General features: G+C 39.7%; 1 protein-coding gene across 4 annotated transcripts in view; it reads right to left on the reverse strand.

Moving 5' to 3' along the window:
* The window catches only part of CNKSR2 (connector enhancer of kinase suppressor of Ras 2), a 372258-nt gene that overhangs the window by 11083 nt on the left and 348414 nt on the right, over positions 1-12761 (reverse strand). Inside the window, exon 21 of one of the 4 annotated variants that reach the window (XM_075913328.2) lies at positions 4430-7823. The exons of the other annotated variants lie outside the window; for them this stretch is intronic. Within the exon in view, the coding sequence (XP_075769443.1) occupies positions 7819-7823 (5 nt within the window). The 3' untranslated portion in view covers positions 4430-7818. Of the gene's footprint in view, positions 1-4429; positions 7824-12761 lie in introns of those variants that run through there. 4 annotated transcript variants of the gene reach the window in all.

The raw sequence follows: 12761 nt of genomic DNA on the forward strand, positions 1-12761 counted from the left end.
CCATTAAAATGCAGAAGGAAACTTATATCATTTCTCTACCCTCAGGGTAAAATAAAAGTGTGATTTTTTAAAAATGAGCCTTGTTTCAAAGGTAAATGCAAGTTGTGTTAATCTCTGGGCTTCTTTTGAAATTGTGCATAACAGTTTTCTTTGCATCTTCCCTCCCCTTTTCACCTTGTACCCTTTCCACCTTCTTTGTTTCTTGCAATTCCCTTACTTTTTTGTTCTTCCTTTGACGTAGTAGGATGCTAATATCTAAACTGTACCGTTAAATTTATTCACCTAATTTGGGTTATTGCTGACTATGTACTATATTTATCTTATGATTTTTAAAACAAACTTTGTATTTGTGGATAATCTAAGCACCACATCCAGATGCAGATACACTCTTTTTAACCTGTAAAAGCAACAAGGAGTCCTGTGGCACCTTATAGACTAACAGATGTACTGGTACATAAACTTTCGTGGGCAGACCCACTTTGTCAGATGTGCATCTGATGAAGTGGGTCTTTGCCCTTGAAAGTTTATGCTCCAATAAATCTGTTAGGGTATGTCTACACTTGCCCCCTCTTTTGAGAGAGGAATGCAAATGAAGGCATTTGAAATTGCAAATGAAGCCGGGATTTAAATATCCCGTTCTTCATTTGCATATTTGCATTATGGCGCTATTTTGAAATAGCGCTATTTCGAAATAACAGATGCTATTAAGACGCGGTGATTTCGAGAGAAAACCCTTCTCTCAAAATAACCCTTATTCCTAATACAATGAGGTTTACCAGTTATTTTGAGAGAAGGATTTTCTCTCGAAATAACCACGAATTAACAGCATCTGTTATTTCGAAATAGCACTATTTTGAAATAGCGCCATAACGCAAATATGTAAATAAAGCACGGGATATTTAAATCCTGGCTTCATTTGAAATTTTGAATGTCTTCATTTGCATCCCTCTCTCAAAAGAGGGCGAAAGTGTAGACATACCCTCACTCTATAAGGTGCCACAGGACTCCTCGTTGCTTTTGCAGATTCAGACAAACACGGCTACCCGTCTATTACTCTTCTTAACCTGTGTATTATATAATTTTTAACATGAGCAATGCCACTAAGTCATTCAATAATGCAGAGATAATGGACTGTGGACTAAAAAGTGGGTGATCTAGAAAGAGAGTTTCCTAGAATTTTGACTGTATTAGTGGAAGGATGCCCTTAAAAACAAGCAGCAAGTAACATTTCCAAAGTAAGTTTTAGCATCTGGAGAATCAAAATATTGGAGTATTAAGTTTTCAGGCTATCCCACGGCTTCTTCTGCAGAGGAAGTGTATCTGGGAAATTTTCATCCATGTCCTATTTACTTCTATTATGTAATCGTCAAGACAAAGGAAATTCTCAAAAAAGTCTGCACAGCAGAGTTCAATGGTACACTCATAATCTGAGACCCACGGCATCATTCTACAACATTTCTTGGTAAAACGGGTTCAATGAAACCAAAGGAGCTATAAAATTGATGTAAATAAGGTGAGACCCAGAATCCTAGTTTTTGTAGAGTCTAAGGTATATTAATCTTATTGAAGTAGCACATTATAGGCCACAGCCCCATTGTAGTAGGCAATGTACATGCACATATCAATACGATTCCTGCCCTGAAAATGTACATTCTCAGGCTATTTAACTTCCAGTATTTGTGATGCATCGACTCATTGACTTTAAAGCCAAAAGGGGCCTTTTGTGATCACCAAATCAACCCTCCTGCATATTGCAGGCCACGGAACCTCATCCATCCCACTCCTGTAATCAACTTCTAACCCCTGGCTGAATTAGTGAAGTTTTAGATCATGATTTAAATCATGATTCACATTACAGAGAATCCACTTAAGTTTAAATCAGCAAGTGACTAAAGTCCCATGAGGCAGAGGAAAGCTAACACACCATTGGGGGAAAATTCCTTCCCTGCACCAAATATGGTGATCAGTTATAGCTTGAACATGTCAGCAAAGCCTTTCAGCTAGACCCCTGGAAAAGAATTCTCTACAAAACAACTCCCAGTCCTTCCCCACCTCCATCTAGTGTCCCACTACTTGCTGTTGGTGAAATTTGCTACTAACAGTCACAGATGGACCACATGCCATTATAGGTGGTCTCGCCATCATCTCCTCCATAAACTTATCTAGTTCAGTCTTGAAGCCAGTTAGGTGTTTTGCCCCTTAAAGCTCTCCTTGGAAGATCCAGAACTTCACTTAAGTACGACTGTACTAGTAAGTGTAAAAAAGTGCACAGAAAAAATTAAAATAAAATAATTCTTAACAGTAAGAGGAAACTGATAATTAGCAGCACAATTTGTTGGCAATGACAGATATAAATATACCCCTTACTCTCTACTCATCTGAGGAAGTGGGGTTTGCCCATGAAAGTTCAGGATACTGTATATATATCTTTGTTAGTCTCTAAGGTGCTACAGGACTACTCATTGTTCTTAAAGTTACAGACTAAAACGGCTACCCTTCTGATACTTTACTTATGTTATCTTCCATATGGAAATATCAATTTCCTTTTTATTGCTAGTTTATGTTAAGTGTCTCACTGGGACAATTGTACATAATGAAATAGACTCTCTTGTCAATTTCCTGTTTCTTTCCTATGTTACATGATGAAATTAGTGTTTAATTTTGCTGCAAACTATTACAGTGAAATAAACATTGCATTCATTATTACAGTTTCTCTTCAAGTTTCCTTTCATTCTCTTCAATTCAGGGACAAAGTAAAACCACGCCACCCAAAAAGACAATTGAAGAATTCAGGGAACAGTGTAACTGGATAGACCGTTTGTGTCACCCTATAGATAGAGGCACTGTGACTTTTAAATGGATTAGTCCAGCCGCAATCTTTTGGAAGCAAGAAAACATTCTTTTTCTAAACCTAAACTGTAAGGGCACACAACGTTGCAAAAGGTTAAATGACAAATGGTAGGGCTGGTTGGACATAGTTGCATTACTCATCAGTCCAATTTGAGCAACACTTACATTTGTACCTCGACATTATCTGTCAAGATTTACAGGGTGGGTACCTAATTAGGTTAGAATAGCGTACATAATCCTAAGTACAGAACCTATTCAGAGAACAGGAATACAGGGTGAAATTTCCAGAAAAGTATTTAAGTCCAATTTTCATAATCATTGAGGTCACTTAGGAATCTCAATTCCATTTTCAAAAGTGTTTAAGGTGCTTATGAAAATTGGCCTTTTTTGAAAATTTTACTCATAGCCTTTATTTAGAACATGTCACATATTGTAAAATCGTGAGTATAATGCGCACTTTTTTTCCAATTTTTTGGGGGTCAAAGTTGGGGTGTGCATTATACATAGGTGTTATTTTTTAAAGTTTTATTTTGGCAGTGTCCTGGCTCGCTGCCTGCCCAGTGCTCCTTCAGGCTGCTCTCGAAACTTTCCTGCTACAGCGCGGCATGGGGGTCGCCACCCCACCAGGCTCCCAGACAAGGCAAGGAGCCGGTGGCACCGCCAGGCTGCAGTGCCCTGGCTTGCTGCCTGCCCAGTGCTCCTTCAGGCTGCCCGGTCCCCGCAGCAGGCGCGAGCTCGGCAAGCACCAGGGAGGGAAGAGGCTGTGCAGCCTGAACCTCCCGGGCGAGCCTGCAGGTGGGAGCTGCGTGTCCCTTCCTCCCGCTCTCCTGCAGCCTGTGGCCACCTCTGGGAAGTGGGCAAGGCTGGGCTTGGTGCTGGTGTGGTGCACGGGCAGCTGTCTGGGGGGGGATGGCAGGGGGTAGGTTTCAAACTCCACCGCTGGCTCCCCGGGCTGTGTGCATGTTTCCCGGGTGAGCCTGCAGGTGGGAGCGGCATGTCCCTCCATCCCACTCTCCTGCAGCCCAGGTCCACCTCCAGGAAGTGGGAAAAGCTGGACTTGGTACTGGTGGGTCAGCTCCTGGCTGCGGGACAGCCGCCTGTTGGCAGAAGCTGTGGGGCTGCTAAGCTCGATGGCTTCAAACCCTGGGGAGCATTATACATAGGAGTTCAGATTTTTTCATTGCACTAAGATTCCAAAGTCAGGGTGATCATTATACATAGGTGCGCATTATACTCACGATTTTACGGTACTCTAATGTTCTTCCAGATTTCATGAAAAAAGAAATCCTAATTAGACCTCCAATTAATTAACGTGTATCTTAATTTACACTGTATTTATTTAACGCATGACCATGGAAGATGTAAAGCATCTCATGTCAGGTGTTGAGTGCCCTCAACACCACTGTAGTATCTTCTCCCCTAAGCACACCTAGGATTGGGATTCTAATATGGCACCTTTGGTAACAAAATCTATAAGAACAAAAATTTAACAGCTCTGTGCCCTTTACCACAGATTTCATATGTGGTTAAATGTCCAGATGCTGAGTAAATTTCTGAACATGGAACATGTGCACATTAACAAAAAAAGCTTTCTTCCAGAATTGATATCATAATCACCATGGAAGAGACATCTGGTGCCATAAGCATTAGGAGGAACCCAGGTAAAGTATTAACAGAGTTTATGGACAAAGAGTATGCAGAGGCAAAGATGGGTAATTTGCTAATGAGCAATGCAGATTTTTTATTAAGCAGAAAAGAATACCTTGGCTGAATGAATAAATCAAATATCTTCATTAAATAAATGATAACTGCTATTTTCAAAATTTAAGGCATACAGAAAAATATTTGATAAATGAGTGTGCAATTACTGTCATGGGCTGCTAACTGCAGCCCTTTGGAATCTTTCTATAAAATGGTAATAGACATTCAATACAGCCTGTAAGAGGAAAAAATGAAGCAGAAGTTCTAACGTACAGTGGGGCAGATATATTAGCTTCTTCTGGCCTTTGGCAAAAAAGCATTAAATGAGCCATCAGTGGAACCCAAAATGGCAGCCAAAGGACATTTTAGAATCTTACCTTGGCTTCTGGTACTCTAATTCATTTCCAAAACATTTCATTTTTAACTAATTCTGGAGTTTAATGACAGGATGCAAAGGACTGGTTCAGGTTTCAGGCAAGGTTTTAACAATAAATTTTTTAGGCTGCAGAATCTTTATGCACTTAGCACTGATTTATCGGCACTGGCAGAAAAAAAGTACTTAAAGGCAACATTATATAAAGAGATGAATTCTGCCTTTGTTAAGAGTTGGAAAGAGCAGTACATTCTATTTCAAAATCAATTCTTAAGGACATGTGATTAATAAAAACATGGTGGGTATATTATCTATTTGGTCAACAGGCAAAAACTGAATAAATGAACAATTTTGTAAACAATAAGTAATAGTGGGCACACTTTGATATAATAGGAATGTTCAATTTCTTGACTGGTAACAATTACAGATGTCAAAACGAGGCTGTTAAATATAGCTTTACTTGTGACAGGCCCACAAATGTTAAATGGAAACATAATATTACTTCTGAGGGCCTTTTCTCCATAATTCTGCAAATGTTATATTTCAGATAAACGTGGATGCTCCAGTATGGCACAGGGGAGCACAGGTCACTGACTGCACAGAAGTGGAAGAGCACTGTGTATAGCTTCCTGCCAGGAAACAGATTCAGCAGTGAGGCTGCACCCACCCAGTCATAGCGCAAGAACTAGGCTTGCCTTAGAAACATGCAAGGATCTTGTCCCTCCATGCTAGGTGCACCAGATGTGGGCAGGTAGGCTCAGAAAGGCAGAATCCAAATGTGGAAAGGCTTGGTGTGGGGAGATCCAGGTGTAGGCTGAGAGGATTCTGTGTGGGACAATATGGGTGCAAAAGACTTATTTGGGGATTCGGGTACAGCAGGAGATCTGGATGCACAGGGACTTGTTGGGGGATTCTGGATGCAGTGGTAACGGGACTCTGCAGAGGGATCTAGTTGAAAGTGGTTGCAGTCTGAGTGTGGGAGGATATTTGTGCGGGGTCCAGATACTGGGGTAATGGGGTTCAGCAAGGTTGGGATCCATGTGCAGCTGGTTGGAACTCAGTAGAGTGGGGATCTGGGTACAGGTGGTTTGTCGGGGTGGTCCAGGTGCAAGGTGAGTGGGGCTCACTGTGGGGGTAGTTTTCAGCGCTTCCTACAGGTGGGGGAGAAATGTATAGGTTTTGTCTCTCGCGGTTCTGGATGCTGTGCAGGGAAAGAAGAAAGCCCTGTCCTTCCCAACCCAGTTGGCAGGAACAGCTGAGTTGACACAGAGTAGGAGTCACCAGCTGCATTTTTCCCAGACCTACACCTTGCCCCACAGTGATTCACTTTTCTGCCAGCTGCCCTGGATACCCCAAATATACTGCTTGGGAGGGTCACATGACTGTTCTTTTGGCTTTCCTATCAGTCATTTAAGCCTATAAGTCATTTTTGGGGTGGGGAAAGGAAAAAAATCTGTGGGGTACATAAATTCTGTGCATGCGTAATAGTGCAAAATTCCCTCAGGTGTAGCAATATGCATACTGATGGATTTCCAACTAGCATATATCACAGTATACAGGGTTTTTATGTTATAAAATTAATATATTAAAACTATTATAGCTTTGTTACTGCTGCAAGGCAGACAGATGCAATTTTATTCACTGCACAATCCCTTTTGTGCGGAAAAAACAGTCTACTTCTATATAAAAGGGAAATGTTTATATATAACTATATATATGATTTTATTGGTATTAACAGAACGCAATCCCATACATTGAGCCAACAGAAAGAAAACATTTCAAAATACATTTTAAAAGTATCTCTCCATAAGATAATATGAAATATCAAGTAATTAGCATTGACATTATTACATTACACCCTTAGCCAAATATATAAAGGAAAAGCACATTCTAATCACAGAGATAGAGGCAAATATTTAACTCATAGGGGATCCAGAACATAATGATAAATAACAATATTAGAATCTACTTTGAGTGACATCCAGACAAATACTGGCCCCAAAACAACCCCATGGAGTGTGAGTGCTGTACAGAGAATACTTGATGCCTGTTCTGTGAGGCAGCATCATCACATGTTAAGTCCTAGAAGATAAGGAGGATTTGTAGATTGTATCTGCGGAGTCTAATAAATCCCAGCATGAGGTATCTTCTCCATCACCGTCATCAACACCAGTTTCAGTGTATGCTCTGATAATTCATTACAAGCCATTAAACAGATATTAAGTCTCCAAATAGTCTTGGCACACCTTGACTTGGAAGAATACACTTAATTTAATATGATACAGCAAGTTAACTTCCTTCACTAATGTGAAGTACACTTAAATTATATTAGCTTTCTCCGCTTTGCCTGAATGAAGTCACTGAAGTCCATAAAAACAACAGGATTTTATAGTTACCATAGCTGATCCCTCTTTAATTCCTCGAAGTCTGTGGAACACAACTGTGTGTCATCAGAGCCCTTCCCCTGCCATGACCCTTTTCCCCTGCCGTTCTCCCATGCAGAGGGCAGTATTTTCTGCAACTGTGTTCCATGTAGACAGGATATGATTTTGTGCCTAGTCCCATTGTGGAAAGGATGCGTTCTTCAAAAGACTGGTAATTGGTCTGCCCCTTTAACACTTTCCTGGAGTCCCCATATCCAGACATTTGGTTGTCTATGCTTTAAAATGTCTGTTCTCTTTAAAAAACATCAAAGTTTTTCAAGAAGAATTAAACTTTCTGAACGGAGGCCATTAGGTTGCTTGCAAGAGGCTGAAGATGTGTCTCCGTCGTGCCAATTCTCTCCGATCTAAATTCTCTAATCATTAGTTTATCAATCTGAGTCCAATCAGTTCAGTGCCAAGAGAAGTGGATCCGATTTGGCATGGAGAGGTTCTATCAACTCTTGCAGTGTATTAGCCTAATATGATAAAGCAGTGATACAATATGATGAAAGAACTGTGACGTGCCATTATTTCCATATCATATTAGTATATTAGAAATACCATCATGCAATCCTGATACAAGAGAAAATAGCAATGTTGGCAAGATTTTCATAAGGCTTTAGCACTACAGTGCTTTTCTTGTCTGCATGCATGTGCACTCATGAGCACACGGACATGGCACTGTTTTGGCTTTATACTACGATCCTTCAGAAATTTCAGTTTCTGGTGCACACAACTATGTAGAAGTATGAAGTTTTGCATTTTCACCTAGGATATACTTAAAAAATGAAGATCAATTAAAAGACAATCAAATAAACTAATGCATATTTACTTCCTCCGTGTAGTCTGGTTTACTTGGGACTAACCTATTTGGCAAGCACTGGGACAGGGATGGGAATTAGAAGAAAGGGAGAGCAATCCAACCTGACCTCTCTGAATATACCATAGACACAAACATGTCCTACTTGCAGCTAATTAGGAAATATCTGAAGGAGATCTGGCTCATTTCACTCTCCCAAATGGAGATGCAGTATTGTGAAGTTATGAGCTGAACATCAGAAATAGAGACAAGCCATTTTATTTTACCTGACTTTTGAACATCTAATGTTAGTGTGGATTCAAAGATCATCACAATCTTGAAACCTACTGGGTCTGTGGTGTTAGTCGAGAAAAAGGGGAAAATACTAGCATATAGTTAAATTAAATAATTAGGGTTAAACAGCTTCTTCAAAAGTCAGGCTGCCTAAGTAGATAGAATGTTTCTTTTATGATAAACTGTATGCATTTTTACACACACATAGATACACACACATAGATACATACACAAACACATTTTGCTTTTTAAATTTTATCACTGCGGGAAAGTGCCTCTGGGTTTAAACTACACAGAAAAAAAAAGATTTGTGAATACTGTATAATCTAGCTTTACCCATTTAGCCAAAATGAAACTTAGTTGGTGAGGTTCACCCCTTCCTTTTCAGGAAGTTTTTTCCGCCCTGAAAAAAGAACACCTAGGATGGAAAGAGGACACAAGACCAGGAAGTTCTGTTTTTACACTTTTGTATAACAGATGACAAAGGCTGATTAACGGAAAAGAGCTACCATCCCAATAAAAGAAAAGAGAAATTAACAGAAATCCTGGATGGAAAGAATAATAGGCCCATCTAGTTCATCCCCAACCTTCAAGGAAAAAAGCTGCATACTGTCCTTAAATTCTTTGATAGTACTACTTCACAATTAGCAATTGTGCTAGCTATTCTATCTGCTGAAGTAGAGGATGAGAGAGGAGAAGAACAGCTCATACAACAATAACCTGAGTATTGAAGTCTATGGGAATTCTTACATAACCTATTGTCTAAAATAAGGAACACTTCTCCTGCTGCAACTGCAGCTAGTGAAAAAAAAAAGGGCTGATTTCAAAACTCGCTTGACTAACAATCCATTTTGATCAGGCATATTAACCCAGACTCCACTTTACTTCTGTAAACTATTGGCTGATTGTTTGGTGGGGTTACTTATGGAAGTGGGCAAGTGAGTTGGAGAGAAAAAAGAAACTTTTTTTATCTTTGAGCCCATTTTAAAACATTATGTGCTATCCTCAATATTTAAAATCATATTCATGGTCTTGGGTTTGCTGGGAGGGAGGGATTGGAAGAAGACCTACAATAGTCTGAGGAATCTGTTGTATCTGTATTGCACCATCATCTTTCAAATCTAAGATAACCGGCTTTATGATGTCAGCTGGGATATCTAAGGAGAATGCTTCATTCTCCTGACATTTTACCACACATAAGTTGACACTTTTGATTTTGAGAAATGAAGCAGGGTTCAATTCCATTACAACAAGACTGCATTAACTACTGGATTTCTAAAATCAGTTCTTTTATGTACCCTACGTAAGATGTCTGGGAAATCCAATGTGCTTTTATAGGAGGGCCTTCTGTGGTGACTGTGTCCCCCTTTTTGACTGGCAGAGGGCACATGACCTTCTCTTGTTGGTGGCATTGGTAGAGCACATTTATTTTTATGGTGCTATAATCCAATTACATTGTAAATTAGGTGGTGTCAAATTCCTCAAAGAACTTTATCAAGAAATTCTTGGGAAGAAGCTATTCAATAATATTTTTATAAGCACTGTGGTCAGGGGAGCAAACAGACTTGCTGGGCATTCTAGACAAGTGCGGGGGAGAGGCAGCTCTGTGCTCCCAGAATGGATGGGGCCACAGGCAGAAGGTGCAGGGCTGGGAGGCCCTCAGTGCCACCCAGAGTGTGCCGCACTGTGACCATCCCACCCACAGCAGCCCACAGAGCTTCCCAGAGCCCAGGCTGCAGTGGCAATTTAAAAGGTCTGGGGTGCAGCTGTTCCTCTTGTTCCCTCGCAGGGGCAAAATTGTGGTAATATCACACAATGGTTAAGTTCCTTTTCTGTTATGCTTTAGATCTATTATCATAGTTCCATTATTAGTTATTCACAATGCACTTAGACTTATATGAATACACTGCAGCCCAAATTACTTACTGGTTGTTTAAAGGCAAACAAAATGAAAATGTGCTTTTATAATACTTAAGCATAACTGGGGGCTAAATAATTTATTTTACTACTTGAAAATGACAACACATACCACAGTGTAACTCTATATTAACATGAAATATTGTGCTAACTGCATTATGAAGTGTTCACAAATGTCAGCTATTTAAGGCAGGGACTGGTTTATATTTTCCTACATAGGCAGCTTAATTGTCTTTTTTTGCAAATCATTCACAAGCTGACTCTGTATTTTTTTTATAGCATTTACCAAATAATTTGTACGAAGACATTTCAGCTTATGAGTTATGTGAATCTTTCACTTTGGTGAATGCTATTCGTGGTGTGTGACTGATCACCAAAGTCACATGTTATTGCTAGTGTGTAAGAGGTTAGCTATTTAGAAACAGGAGATCAAATGACACACACAATGAACAAGTAATACACTTTTTGGATGCATGTACATTATGAGATTTGCAAACATTTTGACAATTAAACTAGCTGTAGTTCACATATAAAAATTAATATGATCAGATTAGTGTCTCTCATAGGATTATATTTGTTCAAATAGATCTAAGGGCAAATGACTTTCCTAAAGTGATTACACAATCAAAACTGCTTACCAGAAAGCTTTGAAGATTCCTACAACTACTGTAATAATGTAAGAAATATGTGGTAGTTAAGTATTTGGGCCAGTTTGCAGGAGTGGGAGTTATAGTCCATCTGAAAGTGTATGTCTACACAGCAGCATTAAAGGGCCTGGGGCTGCAAGTTGTTCCTCTCATTCCCCCGCGGTGGCAAAATTGTGGAAATATCACATGAAATAAAAGAGTGCATCTACACAGTAAGCCATTATTTCAAAATAATGTCAAGCTGAAGGACTTCTTTCTTCAACTCCTGTAACCATTTCACAAGGAGTAAGGGAAGGTGAAGGAAGATTGTTCTTCCTTCAACTTCCTGCTGGGTAGACAGCACCAAAAGCCAAATTAAGCTATTTTGACTTCATCTATGCAATTGACGTAGCTGAAGTTGCATAGATGAATTTGACTTTTGCCTGTTGTGTAGACGTGCCCAAAGTGATTATGAGAGAATGAATGCATTTCGTTGTATATCAATCCAATGAGAAAAACAGAAGGAATGTTAAATTAGATCCCTTAAATAGTTGGGAACATCACAGAGTTTCCAAAAGTGACAAACAAAAAAGAAAGCAAAAGGTGAGCAAAAGATTTCAATCTGTGGGAAATGACTGGGAGACACACTCAATAAGGAAGCCTACCGAGATATCAGAATTTAAAATGACTTCAGTACACAGAGTTCTAAATGAAGGGAGGGATGAATGAGGTGAAAGCCATCATGCAACATTGACAGAACTCTCACAGGGAAAATGATAGACAGAAATGAGGGCACATCAGTAGTCACTGATGAGCAGCTAACTTGAGAAGACTCACTTTGATCTGATTTTTAACAAAACACATAATACATTACTGCAGTCTCCTGGGAGCACATCTTCTTACAAATGCAGATGTTATGCATTTTAATTTCTAAACAGATTACGATCTGCCTAATGAATAATAATACTGTGTTTCTGGTAATGTTTCATATGAACAAAGGAGTATATGGAGTAATAGCAGGCTTACATGCTTTCCTGTTCTTGCAGTAAACACTTAATTTGCAGAACAGCAAGTCTCTGAATTCACACTTTCTAGTGAAAACCACTGAAATACTAATTGCATCTTACATCTGTTTTCTCTAGGTTAGCAGTGTCTCAGTGTATATTGCTATCTCAATTCACATATTCACAACACAAAGAGCAGGAGATACTCTGTGCAGGAGATACTGTTCCAATAATTTAACTATATTTCTAGTACATTTATGTAACTGCACTAAGAGCCAAATTCTGTGGTTTGAATAACCTGACACTGACATAGCAATGAATACAGACTTTGGGGGAAAGAAACAGATTCTTCCCCTCTGTACACTCTATGAACTGTTTCCTTGCTGCTTCTGCTGCTCTAGGGCTGCTGTAACTCCCTCTCCATTGGGGAGACAGTTGGCGTGTCTGAGAATTTTGTCTGAAAAGCTATTCTGACATGTCTTGATGAATGTTAGCAGATTTATAACCATTTAAAGAGGGGAAAGCCGCTGCAATCTTCAGGACTGTGTAGGTCAAACAGACGCCAGCAGAGACAAGGGGGAGCTGGATGGTACTTGCACAGGAATAAACAAATGAGGAGTGGCTTCAGTGACACAGCTAACACCGTCTTTCAATATTCCATCAGGAGAATTAGTGTGCTCCTAAGAAACCCAGGCTGCATAATCTCTGTGACTTGTTTGAGAAGGATGGCTTAGATGAAAGGAAGTACCGGGTCAGAGTCATGCAGTTCTGGAT

Source organism: Pelodiscus sinensis, chromosome 1, assembly GCF_052426305.1.
Source record: "Pelodiscus sinensis isolate ZL-2025 chromosome 1, ASM5242630v1, whole genome shotgun sequence".
Classification (NCBI taxonomy): domain Eukaryota; kingdom Metazoa; phylum Chordata; order Testudines; family Trionychidae; genus Pelodiscus; species Pelodiscus sinensis.